Source organism: Elgaria multicarinata, chromosome 15 (genome assembly GCF_023053635.1).
Source record: "Elgaria multicarinata webbii isolate HBS135686 ecotype San Diego chromosome 15, rElgMul1.1.pri, whole genome shotgun sequence".
NCBI lineage: Eukaryota > Metazoa > Chordata > Lepidosauria > Squamata > Anguidae > Elgaria > Elgaria multicarinata.
The window spans coordinates 29,297,358-29,320,415 of NC_086185.1; the positions used below are offsets into that span (position 1 = coordinate 29,297,358).

Here is a 23,058-nt window from a genome sequence, read left to right on the forward strand (position 1 = left end):
TGACTTTGGGCCAGTCACAGACTCTCAGCCCAACCCACCTCACAGGGTTGTTGTTGTGAGGATAAAATGGAGAGGAGGAGGAGGAGGATTATGTACGCTGCCTTGGGTTCCTTGGAGGAAAAAAGGCAGGATATAAATGCAATAATAAATAAATAAATAAATAAATAAATTTCATTCGCCCTTCTTCTCTGCACTTGTTCCTGTTCCCTGCTTTCTTTCTTAGGTTTTCTTCATTTCCTTAAGCTGAAGCCAGTGCTGTGTGCATTATTTGGCCTTAAGGGGGTGATCAGGCATGCTTAATTATTGGAGGGGGGGCTATTTACAGCAGCATTTGAAGCCCCAAACAAAGTTGATCATGAGCCGCTTTCCAGGTCTGCTACCCCTTCGTCGAGAGAAGGAAGTGGACAGCCGAAGCCCACTTTGAAAGCCATGACCCTAAATGGGGGGAACATATTTTTGTTCCTGGCTGGGCCATACGTCTGCGTGGTGTGGCCCTCCTTCTTAACATGGCGGTCCGCCTTACTTTCTCTGTTGTCAAGGCTTAGCTGGACGCAGCTATAGAGTTTCCCCCATCTTTCTCTTCCTGTCCGCAGCCTTGGTCGGCTCCATTGGAATGGGGATGGTTTTCCTCTGCTCTCCCATCGTGAGCATCTTCACGGACAGAATCGGCTGCAGGACGACGGCCGCCTCAGGAGCAGCCATCGCCTTCATCGGACTCTTCTCCAGCTCCTTCACCAAGTAAGCCTTTGAAAGTTGACTTTGCAGGGACCTATAACTTCCCGGGAAATGCCTAGCTTGAAATGCATTTCAGAGCCCTGGTCGCATTTTGTTACCAGCCAAGACACCTCAACATTTGGCAAAGAAGACGCAGGGTCTAGGTGCAGCTGCGTATCTCTCTCTCTCTCTCAGGGGATCTACACTGCGTACTGAAGGTGCTTGCATGCGCCTCCAGTGCACCCCAAAAACGATGGTGTAGATCCTGCCCAGAGAGGCGGAGGAGGAGGCGGCTGGGGAATCCGGCCGCGTCCTTGCTGCCGCCACCGCCCACCTCCCCGCCGGCCTCCTGCTGCCGGCGAAAGAGCCACCCGGGTCGGAGAGCTCAGCGGAAGAATCCGCCCCGCCTCTTCCGCCGAGCTCTCCGACCCGGCTGGCTCTTTCCCCGGCAGCAGGAGGCCGGCGGAGAGGTGGGCGGCGGCGGTGGCGATGGCAAGGATTCCCCAGCCGCCTCCTCTTCCGCCTCTTCCTCCGCCTCTTCCAGGGCAGGATCTACACCATCGTTTTCGGGGTGCACTGGAGGCGCACGCAGGCGCCTTCAGTACTCAGCGTAGATCCCCTCTTTTTTTTACTGCTCTTCACTCACAGTGGCTTTAGATGCCTGTTTCAAGGCCAGAAAACCGCAATTTGGGTAGGTGATCCCTACCAGGCGGACCACCATGTGTTGGACATGCTGCAAGGAATGTGCCACTGGAAAACACCACATGTGGGGGGAGGGGCTGTCTAAATGCTTGGAAACCCACGGAGTGCGTGCGTAGTGGTGTGGCATCGATTATACGATGCAGCAGCAATCACGCACCCACACTGAGGCTTTCCACCAAAGCTGAAGAGAAAAGAAGTCAGGGACTTACCCCAACTTTTTTCTCCGGAGTGAGGTAGGGACCCACAAGACAACGTCAAGAAAGCCCCTAAGCCTTGCTCCGGAGTCACAGCGGAGGCGTGGCCAGGCAGATGGTGACCCCTGATTGGCTGCCGTCCGCCCGGGCAGAGGTCAAGGGATGTGACCGGCGCCTGAAACCCCCCACTTTCCCTGCGGCATCAAGGTTAGCTGCTGCCGCCCCACTGCAGCGAAAGTGCGTGGAATCGGATCATCACGGCAGCAACCTGACGCCATAAGGACAGCCCCATAGAAAAGGGAACCTACAGGAATTGCCCTCGGAATGTGTTGGACTTCAATTCCCACCATGCAGTGGTCATGCTGGCTGAGGAAGTTGGGAGTTGTAGTCCAATATATCCGGAGGGCTTTGGAGGTTGGGGAAGGCTGGTGTAGATAAAGAGTATGGCACGGCAGCGATGTACCTAGAACCTCCAGAGAGCTTTGTCTCAGCTTTGTGTGTCCACTGAAAGGCTTGAGGAATCTTGGCCTACCAAGAAGTTTGGCTCAAGCAAAGCGAGTTCTGTTAATTGCCTGGCCTGGATCCATGCTATCCATTTTTGGCTTTGCTGTAAGTTGGCACCTCCATCTAATTCTCTAGTATCTAAGATTCTGTTAGACCGCTTTGAATCTCCTTGGTCAAAGGCCATGACTAGTAAAATCAAGTCAGTAGGCCTTTCACCCCCTGTTACTACCAAGGGATTTAGCTAGTGCCAAATCAGTAGTGAAACAGAGGCTGCTTGATATAGATATGCAAGTCCTTCAGAGTGCTGCACAGGGCCCATGTTCCCCCTTGTCCCTAGGACTACCAGCCTCTTTTTATAAAGACGGGATGCCTTATCTACGCTGGTTGACTATTCCTAAATACAGGAGAGCATTTTCATTAGCCAGACTTAATGTCCTTCCCTCCAAACTTTTGGAGGGCAGATTTAATAAAATTCCAGTGCTCAACAGATGCTGCCCGTGCAACAATAGTGAAGTGGAAACTGTAGCTCATATTTTACTGTTTTGTAGATTTTATCTAGGGGCCAGAAACGATCTTCTACACCCTATTTTACAATCTTATCCTGGTCACCCAACTGAATTCTTAACGTCTCTTTTACTTTGTAATATAGACAAATCAATCACTGAGCAAGTGGCCAAGTTTTTGAACTTGGCCATTTCTTTTAGATCTTCTATGATCGCCTGACTTTTAATAGTTAACGGTATGTTCAGTTTGCTTGTATGTAAAATTTTTATTTGCTGGAATGGTCTATTGACTGCAATAAACTGTTGTTGAGTTACCTAGAACCTCCAGAGAGCTTTGTCTCAGCTTTGTGTGTCCATGGAAAGGCTTGAGGAATCTTGGCCGACCAAGAAGTTTGGCTCAAGCAAAGTTATCCTCCTTGAAAGCACTCTGCAATGCTGCTTATAATAGCTTTTAGCCCATTTGAAAAGTCCCATCAGCATTTTCTTCTCCCAGACCTAGTCTGGATGGCCATATCCTACCACTTTTAAAACAAATGCTATTCCAAACTGAAGTCATTAATAACTAGTACATGAAACATTAAAGTTTTAAAAAGCAAAGGAGATTCATGTTTTCTCATAAGCCAGAACAGAATGACAAACTATCTTTGTATGCTGTGTTTGGCTATGCATACTAAACTGAAACATCAGGATGTTAAATGGGTTTTGGAGAAACATAATTCTTCCCCCGTTCCAAGTCTTGTTTTCCCCTCTGCAATATGCTGTTCTGATCAAATCCTGAATTCTCATTCTCTTTGTTTTTAGTGTTTTAGCATGGCTGGGGTTTTGACTCTTGCTGTGGATTACACATTAAACTTTCGGCAGTTTTCCGTGCTGGCACAATTAGCATCATTCAGTCCCATAGCTTTGAATAGCCTTTAGGTAATCTAGTCTTCCATTTGTTCTCTGTTTTTAATACGTTATAACCTGTGACTCCAAATTATAGGTTACATTCTCAAGTAAAGCATTTGCTGGAGGAGGATGAAAATAAGAATTAATAAAGCATTTTACTGTGATTCTGCTAAAAAACAACAACATAATCTTATTTATGTGCAAACGTCCTGCAATATGTTAAGCTCTGTAGGGACAATCCAGCCAAAATTAGACACAGTTAAGAGATTATATAAGTGTAGATGTATATTTGCATTATTGCATTTATATCCCGCCTTTTTTTCCTGCAAAGAACCCAAGGCGGCGTACACTTTATCCTCACAACAACAACCCTGTGAGGTGGGTTGGGTTGAGAGTCTGTGACTGGCCCAAAGTCACCCAGTGGGTTTCCATGGTCGAATGGGGACTAGAACCCGACTCCCAGTCTGACACTCTAGTCACAACACCACAGAATATATTGGATTGCATTACATTCAGGTTTCATTTTAAATCCCACTCATTTCAATGGGAGAGTGTTAAACACTCTTTTTAACTGCTCCATTGAAATTGATCTGAATAAAAGTGCATAGCTTTGGTTGGATCCCAACCTGTACTTGGCATAGGAAACAGAGAAGATCATGGCTAAGGAAAACCTTAACAGGATAGTGGGCATTGTACAGAAAGTGCAAACATGTAGGCAAAATCTTAGCTTCTGTTTCAGGCAAAAAATAACAATTGTCCATGCATTTTTTAGACCATTCGCATGTTCACAACCCATGGGGCTGTGCATCTTTTATTTATTATTAAATTTCATGTTGTCAATTCTCCCTTCCTCACCTCACTGTTTCCTCTCTATGTCTACTGTGGCGGGCGGATTTAAAATCAAAGCAATTTCAATTATTACAAGGTGGAAAAGGCCATTTTAAAAGCAAAATTCCCATTTTGTAATTTGTATATTGACTGTGCATGTGTTCAGACACCATGCTAAGCCATAGTTGGGCCACTAACACTTTTACAGCAAATGGTTAGTGAGTGAATTTAAACCATGGTTATGTAGCTACCATGGTTAAGAATGGTTCACGTGACATGCTAAGACATCATGTTTAGTTCAGAATGCTTAAGTATTGTGCCTTAGTGTGCTGTCTGACCAGGTCATTGATTTGCAACTGAACCAAGCCTTTAGACTGCCAAGTAATATAATCCAAAACCTTTGCTCATGGAGTCTATGTGCTTTTCCCATCACAAAATAATTTGCTTAGTGACAAGAGGGACAATTGTAAATTTTGTTTGAACGTAGGAATCTGCCTTAGAGTCAAACTATTGGACCAGCCAGCCCATAACTGTCTACTGGACTTCTAGGGGTTCAGGCAGTACCTTTCCTACCTGAGTCCCTTTAATTGAAGATGCCATGGGTTGAACTTCACCTCAATATGCAATACCCTCCCCCGCCCCAGTACACACCTACATTTGGGCAACCTACTTTGTGGTGCTTTTCGAACCACTGCCAGGAGCTTGAAGTCGTGGGCTGAAGCTACGGTCTAGGTGGGCTACGGTTTTGACATCTTTGTCCCCATTCAAGGACACTAAACAAGATCACTTATTTGAAGACAAGTGCTCAGAACTTTCCAGAAACAAGGGCTAGTAGCAACTGGATAGAAAAGAGTTTCCTAATCAGAGAGAAAGAAAATGACCGTGCCATTAGGTTTATTTATTTAAATAGATTTATTTCCCACTGACCATATTTTTTCTAAGTGGCTGATTCTGAGATGCACATTGGCGTAAGCAGCGATTTCAGCTGGCCTTGTATCATTTTGGTTTTGAAAGATGAGTTAAGAGGGAAGAGGAAAATTGAGAACTTCGTCTATCCTAGGGTCAGTGCTGCCTCTCTGCACATCGGCATGGTTTGGTACACGTTTCTCCAATCCAGAGAAGAGGGCTGTGGTCCCTGAAACAACTCTGTGACCAAGAAGGCAATGATGGTGAAGTTTCTATTCAGCTGCTGGCTTCTCCTGACGTTCCTCTGATGTGATTTGATTTGGAACAGCAGAAAATTGATTTTCAGGGCTGCCTTTGAATAACGCGGCGTAGAAACCATGGCCCACGTTCCGCTTGACTGAGAAGACAGAGCTGTAATGGAATAAATGATACACTTGTAAACATTTCTGTTGCCCCCTTTCCTTGTGGGCAGGACTACCTACACCTGATTAGTAGCAATTCGTCTGTGCCTTTTCCAGAAGCTGGTTTTTAAGCCACTTTCTTTCCACAGAACATTGAAAGTCTCAACAGACAGGCCTTTGTTAGAGCTCTCCGCTGAAAGGCAGACAACTGCAGAGAGGCAGTTTTCAATCCCCTCGTGGTAGACATTTTGCTGTCATCTTTCAGTCTTTTTTGTAGTTGAAGGTATCAGAGTCGCGCCGGTGAACAAAATAGTCGAGTCTTTGTTCTGCACCAAATCAATTGCTCATTTCTTTCTGCAGAATCAGTTTAAATCTTATCGTTTCAGAGTAGGGGGAGTAAAGCTTTATCTAGTACTATGGGTACTAGATAAAATAAGAACGGTTTGGGTACATTTGAATCCAATTTACCACCTGGTTATCGTGTCCACAGACCCGGGACCCTTGGAAGTAGGTGTTGGTTCCACACAAGGCTTAGGAGATAGCCATTTATTTCCTTGCGGGCAGCCACAGCCGCCTGGCGTTGCCTTGCCCATCTGGTACAAATCCTGGGATGGATTATCTGTGCTTAATGCAGGTCATTTAGGAAACCTGGCCTGGCTCAAGGAATGGGCCTATCACAAACACTAGGGGTGTGCACGGACCCCCCGCTCCGCCCCGCGGGCTGATCCGAAAATTTCGGATCGGCCCGCTCCGCCCACACTCCGCTCCTCTTCGCCGCAGAGCTCCGGCTCCGAATCGGAGCTCCGCAGTGGAGGGGAGTGGCGCCAGGTAAGGCTAGGAGAGGAGGGCGGGGGGGGGTACCGGGCCCTGCGGGCGGCGACGGCAGCAAAGCCCGGTAAGGGACCAAGGGGGAGGAGGGCCTTACCTGCGTCCGTCTGCGGTCCGTCAGCTTCTTCAATTGAGCCCGCAGTTCAACCAGGAAGTCTGGGCCGCAAGTGCAGCCCAGACTTCCTGGTTAAACCGCAGGCTCAATTGAAGAAGCCGACGGACCGCAGATGGACGCAGGTAAGGGAGAGGAGGGGGGTTTAACGGGCCCTGCCGCTGTCGCCGCATGGGCGACAGCGACAGCGGCAGGGCCCGGTAAACCCCACTTACCTTTCCGGCGGAGCTCCAGATCGAGGCGAAGGATCCGCCTTCACATCGATCCTCTTCACCATGCTCCGCCGGCCCCCCAATCCTCTTCGCCTCCGCCTTAAGGGGAGGCGAAGCACCCCGCTCCGCTTCTAATTCGCCGGTCCGATTAGAAGCGGAGCACATCCCTAACAAACACTACATCCCTCCTTCCCCTCCAAATATGAAAACCTAGGGTGACCACATGAGAAGGAGGACAGGGCTCCTGCAGCTTTAGCTGTTGTGATGAAGAGGGAATTTCGGCAGGTGCCATTTGTATGCCTGCAGCACCTGGTGAAATTCCCTCTTCATCACAACAGCTAAAGCTACAGGAGTCCTGTCTTCCTTTTCATGTGGTCACCCTGGAAAACCACCAATATAACTACAAAGTTTAAGGCATTTGAACAACAACAAAAACTGCAGTTGTATAAGAAAATCTACAACTAATACACATACTGAGAATGCACAAACAAATCAATTAGGCAAACAGGATAATTGGCTCATGGTTCACAAGAACAGCTTCTTTTAGTAGTATTGTCATGCAAATAGCTTGGAGCACGGCGGCGGCTGGTCCTTGTCGGATAACGTGCGAGATCTCCCAGAGTTGTTGGAGCTGGAGTGGTGGGTGGGGACAGGGTTATCGCTCTGTGCAAAATCATCATCATCATAATTAGGGTGACCATATGGAAAGGAGGACAGGGCTCTTATGTCTTTAACAGTTTGGAAGGAAAGGAAATTTCAGCAGGTGTCATTTGTATGCGTGTAGCCCCTGGTGAAATTCTCTCTTCATCACAATAGTTAAAGCTGCAGCAGCCCTGCACTCTTTTGTATGTGGGCAAGAGGGCAGGGCTCCTGCAGCTTTCACTGTTGTGATGAAGAGGGAATTTCACCAGGTCCTACATGAATACAAATGACACCTGCTGAAATTCCCTTTTTTTATACAACTGTTAAAGATGCAGGAGCTCTGCCCTCCTTTCCATATGGTCACCCTAATCATAATAATCAGGGCTTTAAGTCTGAAGGATGTTGTGAAGAGGTTAGATGTGGGGGAAATTCCTTGTGATTTTATGGGTACCCCTCTGTGCAGTAACCCCCATGTCATTTATCATTGTGATTCGGTATGGTGCAGGATAGAAGGGCATTTTGAGGCTGGAGATTCTTAGCAAGCACCATGTCCCCCTCTTTGAATGGTTCTACTCTGGCTCGCCAGGGTTGGTCAGTGTACTGTTTCAAGTTTTGCCTTATCATCATGTTGGCACAGATGTGCATCCTTGAGTGGGGCATCTGTTTGAGGTAACCTTGTCCATACCTGTCTGCCAAAGATTATGGTAGCTGATGCCACACCAGCGGAACAGTTGGCAGATCGAAATCATTCTTGTTTCAGATTGGTTCCCTCTGCTGTAGCAACCTATAAGGCTTTCTTCAGGGTCCTCATAAATCTCTCAATCTCCCCATGTGCTTGTGGCCAATGACGTGTGATTTTCCGATGTTTGAACCCAAGATAGCCTGAAAATTGTGCAAATTGTAGACTTCGAAAAGGTGGTCTGTTGTGATTTTTGACAATAGCAGGTGTGCCATAACATGAGAAAATCTGGTCTAATTTTGGGATGGCAGCACTTGCTGAAGTGGTAGTGACTGTTTCTACTTCTGGATAATGGCGGGAAGTGGGGCAGGTCTCCCTCTTCCGAGGTCAGAGTGCTGTCTCCAACCTCGGAGGAAGGCATCTGAATTATCCTAAGATTTGGAGCCGTAAACTTGCTTCTGACTGGGTTCAGACAACACGATAACCCATGGTTAAATAGTCAGCTGTGGGTTATTGTGTGGTCTGTCAGGACTTTTTCACACCACAGTTGGCTATTCAGCCAAAATAACCAATGCTGTGCACAGTTGATTATTTGAACAACTGTTGGTTATTGTGTCAGGCGAATAGTACTAAAAGGGAGATGATACTGGAAAGTAACTGTGATTTATTTCCCCCCAATAGGTCCCTTGAAGTCCGTTATTTCACGTACGGAGTCCTCTTTGGGTGTGGCAGTTCCTTTGCCTTCCAGCCTTCGTTGGTTATCCTCGGGCATTACTTCAAACACCGCCTGGGCTTGGCAAACGGCCTGGTGACTGCCGGCAGCTGCCTCTTCTCCATGTGCCTGCCTTTCCTCCTGAAGGTCATCGGCCCAGCCATCGGGCTGGCCCACACATTCCAAGTCCTCAGCGCATTTATGCTCGTCCAGATCTTCTTGTCTCTGACTTTCCGCCCCATGTTCCCATGTACCTCTGACCCTCACGACTTGGATCACATGAAACTGGACGGACGAAGCTGGAGGCAACAGTACATGTCCCAGATGCGGAAATATTTCAACATGAGGGTCTTCAGGAAAAAGACCTACCGAGTTTGGGCTTTTGGGATAGCAACTGCCATTCTGGGATACTTTGTACCTTACGTGTATCTGGTGAGAATGTCATGAGATAATGGATGGGACTGTTGGGGGTGAGAGGGGGAGCGGCTTGTATCCGATCTTATAAGGGAGTGGGGAGCTCGGAAACCAATATGATTGGCCTTTGAGGAAGAAGCACCTACCAATGAGAGCAGGACTTTGGGAATGTTCTGAAACTAGTTCTGAATGGCTGTCTTCCTTCTGCTTGGCAAGACAAGGCCATATGGGGCCACCAGAAGAGAGTTCAGTGCTGCAACAGTGAATGACTCAGAGCCCTTCTGTGCCAACGTCGGAGAATTTGCTGTTGTTATGAGTCACCAGAATAATCCATAGACAGTTATCCAAGCGGGAAGTGTAGGGGCTATCTTGAAACTCACAACTTGAGAGTATCCCATTGGTTTGACTATGGAACCAGCATGGTAGTGATAGTTGAGGAAGATGGCTGTCTTTTCTTGCTGTTGAGTAACATGAGACGCAAAGGAGATCCAGTTTTCTTATTTATTCAATGATCTGAGGTTCCAGGGCCACCAAAAGGCCTGCATCTTGGGGTCTGGCTCAAACTCCTCTGCAGTCTCGTTGGTTTTAAGAAATGTCACCCTGCAGTTATAAAGGGTATTGGGAAACACTCGTGCCTCTAAGAACGCGTCCACGCAGCCGTTTTCCATGCTGTTGTGCTCATTAGTAGCCCTTGGCTGAAGAAAATAACAACTTTTCTGTTTTGAAACCTGAAAGCCAGTGGTACAAACTGCACAACCAATGCAAACCCTTTGGTGTCCTCCCTTCCTGCTTTGAGGTGTGGTCTGCCAAGCCGAGGGAACCTGTTCGGTTCCAGAGGGTTCACACTGTCGGCCAGCTCAGTTGTCTATAAAAGTACTTCAGAACCCATTCAACATCCCCATCAAAGGGCTAACGGATGTAGTCTACATGGTCTCTGCACAGACACGCCTAGGAATTCTGCACCTACGTAGAGCACATTCAAAAACAGGCGCAGAACCTGTAGGCCCTTGAAGCATCCCAAGGGTGCCCTGACCCAACACCACTGGATTTTCCCCTGCTTGTACTCCCTAATCTAGCTGTCCCCAACCTGCTGCCCTCCAGATGTCTTGGACTTTAACCCCCATAATTCTGGAAGTTGTAGTAATAACAGTAATACATTTATTTCTTACCCGCCTCTCCCTCTGGATCAAGGTGGGGAACAACACCAAATATAAAAATACTATAAAATATATAAAACTGATTAAAAGCATATACAACTAATACATTATTAAAATAACAGCCAGACATCTTAAAATTCGACTGGGTAGGCCTGCCGGAAGAGATCACTCTTTATAGCTTTTTTAAATTCAGAAAGACTGTTGAGTTGGTGAATCTCTCCTGGCAGGCCCTTCCACAGCCTGGGAACAGAAGAAGAAAAGGTCCTCTGGGTAATGGCTGTCAGCCTAGTTTTGGCAGACTGAAGTAAATTCTTCCCAGAGGACCGGAGTGCGTGGGGCGGATTGTATGGGAGAAGGCGATCCCGCAGGTAGCCTGGGCCCAAACCATGTAGGGCTTTAAAGGTAATAACCAACACTGTACAACGTTCGGAAACTAATTGGCAGTCCAACCTACCAGGAGGGGCAAGGCTGGAGAAGGCAAGTGGATCAGGGGAGGCAAGTGGATCCCATTTCGGTGGGGCGGAGATTCCATTCCGGGTTTCAGGTACAGCCAGCCAGAAGTCTAAAGGAGCTGTCCATGGTGCTGGACTCCAAAATGGCTCCAGTGTGTTGGATAGCGTCTTTAAACTTCTGGCTGGTTTTAAGTAAAACCAAGAGTGGAATCTCCGCCCCAGCGAAATCCAACCCACCGTGCCCCCCCATGGCTGATACCCCTCCTAAGCCAGGACACACCCTGCGCCTGCCCTTGCACCCATTTCCCAGGGGCTGGTGGTGCTTCGAGCTGCTTTAGGAGTTGTCCTTGTAAGCAGTACCAGCCTGATCCCCTTCTTGCCCCACCCCCACCCCACCCCACCCCGTCTCTTTCCCAGGTGCAGTATGTGAAAGAGAAGTTCAAGGAAAACGACAGGGCCTGGATCGTGCTCGTTTGCCTGGGAGCCATGTCAGGGGTTGGGCGCTTGGCCTCAGGACCGATCGGGGACCTCATCCACGGGCTGAAGAAGATTTACTTACAGGTAGGCCGTGCCTGCTCTTTCCAGGGCTGCACGAATCTGTTCCTCGCGGAAGGATTTGTCTCCAAGAAGAGCAGAGCTCTCGACCAGCCTTCCTCAACCTGACATCCTCCAGGTGTGTTCGACTACAACACCAACATGGCCAGCCGGCCCATCCTGACTGTGGACGATGGGAGATGTAGTCCGACACATCCAGAGGGTGCCCGAATGGGGAGGGCTGCAAGGTTTCAGAGCCGTTTGCGAAGTGGGCTGCACAGGAAACTTTTGCGCGCAGACGGGGGTCTCCGAGGAAGCCCTGCCTTACTATGCTTCCCCCTCCTCCCTGAAAAGCTGAACCTGAAAGTCAGGGAATCCCCCACATGTCCCGGGGGCAAGGAAGACGGAAAGGCCAGCGTCTGGGAAGACCTTGGGCGCTCAGAAAGCCACCATGGTTTGCCGTTTCCGTACCTTCAAAACATGCTTTGAAGCCGGTCGTGATGGCTTGATGCTGCCTTGAGGTACAAAGACCTCCTGCCTTTGGGGCAACAGCAGCGGGAGAGGTTGCTGTTGCACTCATGTCCTGCTCGTGAGCTTCCCAGAGGCATCTGGTCGAGCCACTGTGGGAACAGGAGGCCGGGCTAGAGAGGCCCTTAGCTCTGATCTAGATGCTCTCCTCCAATGCTCTTAAGCAATTCAGGCCGCAATCTTACGCATGTCTAGACAAAGAAAAAACTAATGTATGTCTAGACAGAGAAGTCGCTCAACTCCCAGTATTTCAGTCATACTTTGCCTTGTAACCGGCCTTCCTCCCGCTGTGGTTTGAGGCAGCGGAAGGCAGAAGCCACAAGCCCTCTGCATTTCCGAGCCAACTGGAAAAGGCCGTAGTCAGAAGCAGGGATGGCTCGGACAGTTGTTCCACCAAGGGCCTTTTTTTAATGGATTAACCCGACTTGCACCTCCTGAGCGCAAAAGAGACCCAAGACAGAGTCGTGTACCAGACGGGACGTGCAGCGCAGGTTCCTGCTGTGGCCTGCATGTGACCTTGGCACTCCGTGCAAAGGAGGGAGAAGGGTTTTAATCCCGGCAGACATTTCAGAGAATTAATAAAATAGAAAGCCACGTACACATTCAACATGTCAGAAGCGCAACCTTTTAGAGTCTCTTAATGAGACTGTATAATGTGGTTAACGCACAATTGGCTTGCCTACGGAGCCGGTTGGAGGGGGGGCGGGTGCTTCCCTTCGCTTCCAGCTTTCTCCTCCACATGGCTTCCCAGAACTCCCCATTCTCTGACCTTTAGCATTGTCTGGGAGTTTCACGTTTCTTCTTGTCTCAACTCCATGATGATCTGGGAAGCCAAATTGGAGCACGCCGGTTGCCAAGTCTTAACAGCACTGAATAATCTGCTTATTTGGGGAGGGGAAGAGAAGAGAGTGCAGGAGGGGAGGCTGAGCTGTGAGGCAGGGGAAGGAATGAGGACAGCCAGGTGCCTGGAAACGGAAGCACTCCTAGAATCGAGGTGGGAGCAAATATATGGGGCAACCCCCAAGAGGCTTCTAGATTCTAGAAAACAATTCTAGAGCGGGGGGAAGTAAAAGATGAAAACACTATATTAAACATTTTTTAAAAAACCAAAGAGAATACACCCCAACCCTGCAAAACAACAACAACTACAACCCACCAACCATGGCTGCTCAATCAAGGAAGACTTCTTGTAATAAAGATGCTTTCATTTACTTCCTGTACATGGAAATCCCTTAATGCTGGTGGTGCGCACTTCATTGGAGAACCTGAGCATTGCATTGCCCAGCGGCTGGAGAATAGATTAGGTTCTGAGAATGCGCAAGTCAGCTGTCCCTGCTCTATGATGCCGATAGTGACTTACAAGCCCCAAAGCCACGTCAACCTAGTAGGATTACTCCACCACTGTTCCCTAGTTGTCTGAATAATGACAATATTTTGCCTCCTTAGGTTGCCTCCTTCATCGTCTTGGGTATCATGTGCATGATGCTCCCACAATGCCAAGGGTTTTGGGGGGTCATTGTCGTCTGCCTCTTCCTTGGCCTCTGTGATGGACTCTTCATAACCATCATGGCTCCCATCGCTTTTGAGCTGGTTGGGCCCATGCAGGCTTCTCAAGCCATTGGTTATCTCCTGGGGCTGATGGCCATCCCAATGACAGCAGGCCCACCAATCGCAGGTAAGGAAACTGTCAGTCTTGGTAAACCTGGGAGAACGATCTAAGCTAGAGGGCTTCCAATTGTCTAACAGGTCCTCTCCCTACACAGTCATATGCATTCGTTAGGGGTGGTTCAAACTCTTTCTTCACCCTTGCCTTGATCAGATGCAATGACCAAGTTCAGACATCACACAATGGTTTGCACTAACTAGTTTAGAGCCCAAACCAAACCATTGTTTGAGCTTCCCAACATGCATTAGGGCCAACAAACCACAGTTCTCATTTGCCATCTGCACAGCCCTTGGACCAATAGCCTCTGGAGGCTGAACAGTTGGCCGTAATTATCGTCCGTCTGTTCAGACCATCAGGCTAAACTATAGCCCATGCAAACCATAGTTTGCCACTCCACTTCATACCATGGCTCCTGGTTTTGGTTTGCTGGCTGATCACAAGCCATGGCTTGTCAATTTAGACCTCATGCCAAGCCATAGTTAACTTTCCTTAACCATGGCTTGGTGTGATATCTGAACTGAGCCAGCAGGCCGGTTCACACAAATGCAGGATAGTTAACAAGCCACCATGGGTGTGCCGGTTGCATGCCGGTCAGATTTACATAATTAGCCCTGCTCGCTCATATCTTCTGAACCCGGCGAGGGTAGCTAACAAACTGCCCCACAGTTTGTCCATGGATTCTGGGTGGTTTGTCACCCACCCCAACAAGCCGCCGTCAGGGGATTTAGATGACAAGAGAAGCTTGACTGCTGAGGCTAATTCCGCATATCTGGCTGGCATGCCGAGATAAGTTGAAAAGCCATGGTACTTCCTAACCAGGTTGCGATCATGCAAACCAGGCCAGTGTGTGGATCCTTCAAGTGTCCCTCTCAATTCCAGAGTCTGCAGTGACCAGGTTCGCATGACCATAGAAGACACAGAGCACCCCGTTGGACTTTACAAAGCACCTGAAACTAGTGATGGACGGATTCACCTCTGTCTGGTTTCTCCACTCCCTCGCTCACTCTCCCCCCCCCCCCCAACCCGCTCATGAGCTGCCAACCCTTACTGGACCCATCCACAAGGACCCAGCAGCTGTCCATCTCTTCAGTGAGTCACCATTGGTGCAAAAATGGCAACTCGTGTTTTTCCATAAATCAATTCTTACGTAAACGATGCCCGTGAGCAGCCATTTACGCAACATTACAGGCATAAATGGCTGCTTCCCAGCCACTATTTCCGTATGAATCGATTTATGGGAAAACACGAGTTGCCATTTTTTATAGAAATGGTGACTCGCTGAAGTCATGGACGGCTACCAGGCCCTCGTGGATGGGTCTGGTAAGGGCTGGGGGTTCACCGAGGGGGCAGAGGCTCACCGAGCCTGGTCTTGGAGGCTGGGGGCAGGATTGCCCACCAGACTCCCAGACTCAGTCAGGCATTTGCACCATCCCGACTGAAAACCATGGCTTGTCCTAGGGTCGCTGGGTCATTGGCAAACCACTGCAGCCTCCCGTCCTTGCCGGCTTCAGACGCTTTACGACACGGCGAGGGTAATTATAATAATTAGACGGCTCGTGACCAGCACACACAGGCAGGAAAAATAAAACAGCGTGGCTTATTTCCCTCTGTGACTGTGCAGACCCAGCCAGTGACTGGTATTTCACCACACTTATGGAGATTGATGTACTGTGGGTTGAAGGACAAATTTGACATTTCTTTGTAAGAGTGGGAGGATTTGTGTTTGGTCTTGAACTGGTTCTTTCTTTGTTTCTTTTCTTACTTCCCCGGTATCTCTTCTTCCAAGGGATTATTTAGATAATGTTTGTAAAGCACTTTCAACACTTGAAGTGCATTGTGTAATTACTAGATATTATGCAAGTAGCAAAATGCAGGAGAGAGAGAGGAGAGCGAAGTGATTCACCGCACAAGCCAGCTGAAGTCCAGAAAATATGGTGGAATATATTTATTTGCAAGGTCCCCAGTCTCTGCTGTTGACAGTGGTTTCTAATCAGATTATGTGTGCTTACCAGCTGTGTTGTAGATCAATCCTCCAAGAACTTTGCAACAGCTTTGGTAAGCAATACCTTTTGGCCACTGCATAAACATCTGCTGAATTATGACTGTGTTTGGGAATGTGAGTATTGAGCTGGTCAATGTCAACAGCCCCCAACTGCTCGTACGCTCAGAAAACAACCAAGTCATTCTTCAGCAAAGCCAATTTTTCGACAAGAAAAGAGACCTTAAGGACTTGTACAAAAATGGGTTCTGCCTTCTTCTTGACATCTCTGGCAGAAACATCCTTTCTCTTTCTGGGGAATCATTAGTTCTCTATTTAAAAAAAGAAAAGGGAAGAAAAGGGGCTCATTTGAAATTCAAATACATAATATCATAGAATCGTATATTTTTATAAAAAGCTGATAAAAGCAAAAGTTTGAGGCATGCATTGAAGGTCACTGCTGGTGCGGAATCATCAAATATATCCTTCAGAGTCAAGTCTAACAGTGACATGTGCAGTGCAGATGCTACCAAAATCAATGACCAAAGTCCCAGTTTGTCAGACCTGCCTCCAATTATGTTGAAGGCAGGGCAAGACGAAATTAAGTGAAGGGATTTGATAGCCATCAAAGCAAGTCTCCTAGTTTCTTAGACCAATGAGTAATTCTGTCCCAGAAACCTTTATGGGGATCAGGAAGGACACCTGTCACAGAGACTCTGGCTGTTAATATAAGGAAGCATCCCTGTTGGGGTGGCTGATATCCTTGTAGTTCCCTCCAATTCCCAGAACTCAGTTGTAGCATGTGGACTGGATCCTGGACTGACATCCCTCAAGTTATTGGTTCAAGCCCCATCAAGAGTTTAATCCTAACAGTTGTTTTCATTGATCCATTGCACTCTCTCGCTCGCTCACTTGCTCTTTCTTTCCTGGGCACAAAGGGTGCCATCAAATAAGCATGTTATAGCATGCTTGCTACTGCCCACTTATGATGTTTGCGCATCCTTTAGATGATGACATCTGACTCCCATGCACCTCCTCCTTCCGCTCATTTTTCCGTTGCAAAATAGACCCCTTTTAATCCGACTTTTTTTAAAAAACGGAATGTACCATGAACTCCTGCTGTGTGCAAGGAAAGTAGTGCAATAAAAATGGCCCCTGAATGTGCCATGTGGTCTTTGTTTTCTTCCTCTTTCCTCTCCAGGAGGAAAGAGGAAGTAATGAAGGACAGAAGTGGGGGAGGAGAAGCGACGGTAAGGAGACGCGATTTCCCCCCGTGTGATGACGCTCAAAGAAGCTTAAACCCATTGTGAAGTTGCCAAGACCGTAAACCAGGCTCTTTTGTTTTCTAGGATTACTCCGTGACCATTTTGGGAATTACCACTTCGCCTTCTACTTTGCTGGAGTCCCTCCCATAGTTGGGGGTCTGGTTCTGGCTGTTGTTCCTCTGATCCATCAAAGACAGCTCAGGCAGAAGCGGCTGGTTTTTGGAAAAGACAAGATGTTGGTTTCAGAGACCATGATGAACGGGGAGCTCCTTCCGGGCTCTCCGGTCACGGAGGCACACATCTAAAGCCATCCTTCCAATTTCCTGGTGCCCGGCACATGCACTGTCATCACCAGCATTTTCTGGCACTTTCTGAGCTCAGCCTGTTCTGAAGAGGAATTGAGCCTCTTCAACTCTAGGTGGTGAGTGCCATATTGGTAAAGTAAGAACAATTCTGACCGGACAGTTTGCTTTCAAGTTGGTGATGGCTCTTGCCTACAGAGAGGATTCTAATAGCACTCTAATTCGTTTTCCCTGCTGCAATTTTTCAAGTTGGCACAGCAGTTTTTAATAGATTGCATTGGTTGAGTTCCCCAACCCCAGCCTGCACCCATCCCAACCGCCAAAGGTCTGATCCTGTGGCCATGCTGAGACGTATTGCCTTGACAGTGGCGCTCCTTTGGGAGTTGACTTTGTAGCAGCCAAATTCTCAGAGGTGGAGTTGAACCACTCGCGGAGACGAACGAAAACCAGCCATGCGCGTGGATTCGAAATCCTTTTGCAAACAGTGTTCCCTTCTCCACTTCTTTCCACCCTACCATCCTGACTCCTTTGACCCTGCCTCTGAAACTGTGATGGAGCACTTGGTTTGCCTATCAAGCCCCATTGGGTGATTTTTTTCATCACCTGGTTTTCCATATATCAAATGTATCTCAAAAGGAAAGATGGTCTTGCTTTTCCTACTCTGATTTAACAGACCTTGTTGGAGAGGTTGCTTCTCACAAGTCCTGAGGTGTGGTGTTCCAATATTTTCAGAACCTCCATCCTTTGTTTGAGGGTGTTTCATCACAAAGGATGTAATTTGCAACTCCGGAAGCAAGTGGAGGATCCGACTCTCTTAATAGTACCTTCAGTTTGACAAAAGCGTGTTTTATCTATCTCCAGTACCTTATTACGTTCCAAGACCTCCTTCCGATGTGGAATTTTCATAAGGGGCCAGAGTTAGGGTGACCTGTCATTAGAATTCATGCGCTTGGATTCTGCTGGCATTGAAGCTTTAAAGAGGGTTGGCAGTGGAAATGGACATTTATCTGAGACATCTTTGACCCGAATTGTCGAATCCTCGTGTTTGCATCAACACTTGGGATCGCCTTTCCGATCCAGAATCTGCAGTCCTTGTGTGGAAATGTGTTCCGGCATGTGGAGAAGCTGCACCAGATGCTCAAAAGCCTACCGCAAGAGGCTGAACTATGTGCGGCTCTTGGTTGGCCTTTCCCCCGCCCCTTGGAAACGTAACCCTCAGCAACCAAGACACAGGCTCTGTGCCTTGCTGGGTCCAGTAGTGCACACAGCAGCAGCAGTGGTTAATTGCAGAGGAGTGATACCACCTGGGAAGAAGGGTTTCTTTAGTCCCCCTACAAAGGTAGCTGAGCTGTTGCACTGGGCTTCTTACGTCTCAGCCCTGTGTGTTGGTATGAGAGAAACTGCAGGAGCTAGTCAGGCATTTTCCCAAAAGAAAAGAGACGTTGCTTTAGGCCCGGGTGACATTTCCTTTGGAGCTGTGCTGAGGCCTTTCGGTTTACCCATCTTTGACCTCTCTGTCCGGTATAGGGCTGGGCTGGGCAAAAGGTAGATCTAGAGCTACTGCTAGATTTCTGGGTGATTTGCAGGAATCAGCAAGGATTTTCAACACACACAAATTTAACAATAACAGCAGCAAAATTACTCTTCCTCTGCCTGCCCCTCTCCCCATCATCATTTTACAGAAATGAAGACAGCTTGTGGTATAAGCAGCAAAATGCCACCCACTGGGGTTATAAACGACTCTCAGATACTGTTGGTAGGGTGGGGGCAGGGGGTCCCTGGGTGAAAGAAAATGCTGACTCCTTCCCACATCTGATTCGGAAGCTCTTTGCCTAATCTGTTTTCATGTTGCAGTGACGTTATAACAGGTGAGGCCTGGTAGAGTCTTCCAAATATCTGGCTGGACATCTTCCCTGGTTCCTTGCCGGTCAACTCTGCTATTCTATGATTCTATGCCCCATGGACTTGGACAGCATCAGGGAAAGATGCCCTACTAACATCTCCCTTAGATGGGCTTGTAGATGGGAGGATCACATGACTGAATGCTTCTCCATCCATATAAAATATCCCTGCAGATAGAAATCTAGCATGTCGAGGAAAGATGGGTCCTGGCCTGGCCTTCTCCCTGCCCTGTTTTCTACATTTGGGGATTGCTTTTTTACTTTTTATTTTTTATTACAGAGCAGCATTCAATCATGTAAAATACATACACACACACGGAGTCTGAAGTGGTACAGCCTAGTTTCAGACTGACTGAGGACTCGCTGCTTACAAACTACTAAGGGGGTGGTCAGCCTGTGTGTTTGGACCGTACCACTTCAGGGAGGTGTGTCTGTTACATGATTGAATGCCCCTTTACACAACACAGTTCCCTGCAGGTGGAAAAGTAAGTGTCAGGGGAAATCCTAGGACAGAACCAGTGCTTGGCCCTCACACATATTCTCACTCATGGAGTTATCAAAATTATTTGGGTCCTTCCCAATGAAGGCCATTTTGGAAGGGAGTGGGGAATCGCACACCCACAAATACACTACATTTATTGTGTTCCAGACCACATGTTATCCCAAGCTGCCTAGACTTCTGGATGTTATGAAGCTATTTTTTAAAAAAAGTTCTTTTAAAAGAGAGAGCGAGAGAGCAGGCTGAAGCATAGGGGTTAGGAGACTAAGCCATGAACTGAGAAGCCCTCAATGGAGATCTCACCTTGGCCACAAACTCATTACATGGCCTTACACACCTTCCTTGCCCTCAGTCTGACCACCCGGTCAGTTTGCATACTGTCCTACCTTGCAGGGTTGTTGTCAGGATTACAAGAACATGGGCAGTATCCAGCCCTGTCCGTCTGAGGGTAGAGCCCACCTCTTGTCCTGTTGGGCAAGTGGCCCCCAAATGGCGATTTAGGTCTTGTTTGAGCAAGCGCCCAAACAAGTGGAAACACCCCACCCCCACCTCGCTTCTGGAAGGAGGCAGGTCAGCAGAGCGGCCTTATGCAAGCTCCCACCAACCTGCCCACTTCCAGGAACGAGCGTTTCCGGTTATCCCCCCAAACCACTAAATCATCATTGTGCAAGCACTGGGGGCTGCTGGCGCAACAGAAGCAGCAGGACCAGACATGTGCGGCCCGTCCCCCATTGCGGATGCAACCCCATGGATTGAAGTGGTTTCAGCCTTCAAAAAGGCTATAGAAATACTTACGGTTATGACCTCCAATTTTACCTCGTCCAGAACAACTTTTGAGCTTTGCTCTAAATCTCGCCCTCCGCATACTGAAATCCCTCCCTGCCCCTCTCCCCTGCCTCCAGTATTCTGGTCTGAAGCCCAAAATGGCAACTCTGTCCTTGAACCTGATTGAGCAGCTCCATGCCTTGCGCCGTTCTGACATTACGGTCCTCAGAGACCTTCTGCCCATTTCCCTGCCTGGATCTTGGAGGGCAGGAGTCCAGCCCAAAGACGCCGCTGCAGCAGCAGGGCCCTCCTCTGGTCAGCAGTGCATGTTGCGTGAAATGCCTCTTTTCCTTTCCTTTGCAGGAAAGAGCCCCAAGCTCCCCATTCCCTCTGGACCCAAGAAAGATCATCACAGCCCATAATCCCGGTCACAATCTCATTCCCACTGCACACATCACACACACACGGCAATGGCAGCTCCAGGGACAGTATTATATAAGGCCCTGAAGTCTGTGACTCCTGGAATCATCACCTGTTCCAGCGATAAAGAAGCTGTTGAAATCAAAGCGGGAAGAGCGCTTGGCCCATGTGGAGTCCTCTGTTACAGATGCATTAAAAGAGGACTCCCTTGGCAGTGTTCACTCGGATTATAATTATAATTATTATTATTAGCTCTGAGGTGTTAACAATTAAGTCATAAAATGAAAGAGAAACGTGGCTGCTACTAAAATACTAAGAGACTTAAGTACCATTCTCCTTCAAGGAAGAGAGGATAATAAATGACAGACATGGTTGATACCAAAGCTTGCATTTTGTTACCGAGAGTTTTGACGTATTTGCGATGTTCGGGGGCGGAGAAGGACAATGCCCGTTCCAAATGGCCTCGGTTATGTGTTGAATGCCAACCTTGGTGATCCCTAGGTTTGTTTTTCTGTCCTAGGGTGAAATTTATCCTCTTGATTTTGCAGATCATTTGTGTCTGCAAAAGCACTGCACTTGTTTGCATTGGGGACACTGTGTAATTCTGTGATCAAGTTTCACTGGAATGTCCAAAGTTCATTTTTGCAGTACCCTGCTTTGGAGGGGAGGCAGGTCATGGAGCCAGGTGACACTAAAAAATAGCCCCAGGTGGTGTCTCAAGGGGCTGCTGGACCCCACCCCACCCCACCCTCTTGCCCTGCAGGAAGGAGGAGATGCAGGGATGTGCCTCACAGTTCAGCGTCTTTCCGATTTAGCTTTCAACCATTTTTGTTTCTGTGAGGGGACCCTTCCTCAAGAGCACCACGCCAAAATAACCTGGCAAAGTCACCACAGATGCTGGGATGGGGGGGTGTTGTCCTTGACCCCTCCCCTCGAACAACAGTAGAGGTGGCTATTGCCGTCATCCCCTGCTCGTGGGGGAATTTGGCTGACCACTGTCGGAAACAGAGCCTTGGCCTGGCCCAACGAGGCTCTCCTTGGGGTCTTATATTCCGATCGTTCCGTGACTTTTCCCGGGACGCCAAAGTAGCCTGTCAGTTGGCTTGCAACAGCAAAGGCATTGTACTTCCTCCCCAAAGCCAAACTTTGTGGATCAGAAAGAGGGTCCGGTGGTTATGGATGCCAAGGATTATCTACAAACCAGGCCAACTGCCTCCAATTACTATCCCGTGTGGGTGAGGTGGGGCGGGTGTTTTTTTGATTTTTAGTTACTGCCTCCTGGGGTGGTTTTTATATATACTGTACATCATGGTTTGGGGACCAGACTCTACCTTGAAAGTGGACACTGGCCCTCAATGGCCTATTCTTCACTTAGTGAAGAAAGTAATCTCTGTTTCTCAAGTGCCTCAGAGTAGCCACAAGGGTACAGATGCAAAAAAAAAAAAAAAATCCTCTTCACTTTAGGGGGGGGGGGGGCGGGCAGCCGAATCTATATGGCTTTGCACCCTGCCTTCACGATGGACCAAACTGCAGCCCTGGCTTTGGCAAGTTCAAACTCATTTCATTTCTTGGTTTTGCGTCCTGTTCGATAGATTCTTGGGTTGTTGTTATGGCTGGGCGAAAATTTCCAGCCTTATTCTCCACTGCTGGGCATCAATGGAACCGCTGATTTATAAATACGTTGGCGGGGGGGGGGGGGTTGGAGAAGGGCTGTGAGCTATCACCAAGAGAGATCTTGCCCTCTCCCTTCCCACGAAATCTTGATTTTGTATTTCAGTGAGACCCAAATGGAGCACATGGTCTTGCCTTTTCCCCATCCTAGTTTGTTGCTACAAATTCAGCCATAAAAAGTACCTAATACAGGAAAACAAAGCTGTACAGATTGGTTTATAAACCCAATCCATTTTGATATTTAATATTTTTCTCAAAGGGGGGGGGAATCTTACATGTAAATACAATCAGAATAACCAATACAATACGCTGCATACACTTTATCCTCTCTCGTTGTCTTGATTGGGATTAATGATGTTGTTGCTTAGTGGTTATTTTATTCTTTGTTGGTGTTAGCTGCTTTGGAGTTCCCCATGTGGAGAGGTGAAAGCGAGGTAGAAATGTTTATATAACATATCATATTCTAAAATCATAATAGAATAAAAAATGATATAATCCTGAATTTTAAAATAGAGGAATATGTGACAGAATAGCTTTTAAAAGGAAAAATACATTTACTTCTAAAAAAGAAAGAAAGGATAGATGAAAATACTGCATATATTTTGCTTCTGAATGACTTCTTCCAATAGAAGACTAGTCACACATTACTCAGTATTTATTCTGGGGGGGGGGGTGTCCCTC

At 47.8% G+C, this 23,058-nt stretch overlaps 1 protein-coding gene across 1 annotated transcript in view; it reads left to right on the forward strand.

The window, feature by feature from the left end:
- SLC16A2 (solute carrier family 16 member 2) overlaps window positions 1-19,322 on the forward strand; it is a 108,152-nt gene extending 88,830 nt beyond the window's left edge. The window contains exons 2-6 of the mRNA XM_063142087.1: window positions 594-738; window positions 8,795-9,257; window positions 11,266-11,409; window positions 13,357-13,585; window positions 16,904-19,322. Coding sequence (XP_062998157.1) covers window positions 594-738; window positions 8,795-9,257; window positions 11,266-11,409; window positions 13,357-13,585; window positions 16,904-17,124 — 1,202 coding nt within the window. The 3' untranslated portion in view covers window positions 17,125-19,322. The remainder of the gene's footprint in view (window positions 1-593; window positions 739-8,794; window positions 9,258-11,265; window positions 11,410-13,356; window positions 13,586-16,903) is intronic.
- Window positions 19,323-23,058: the final 3,736 nt, after the last annotated feature.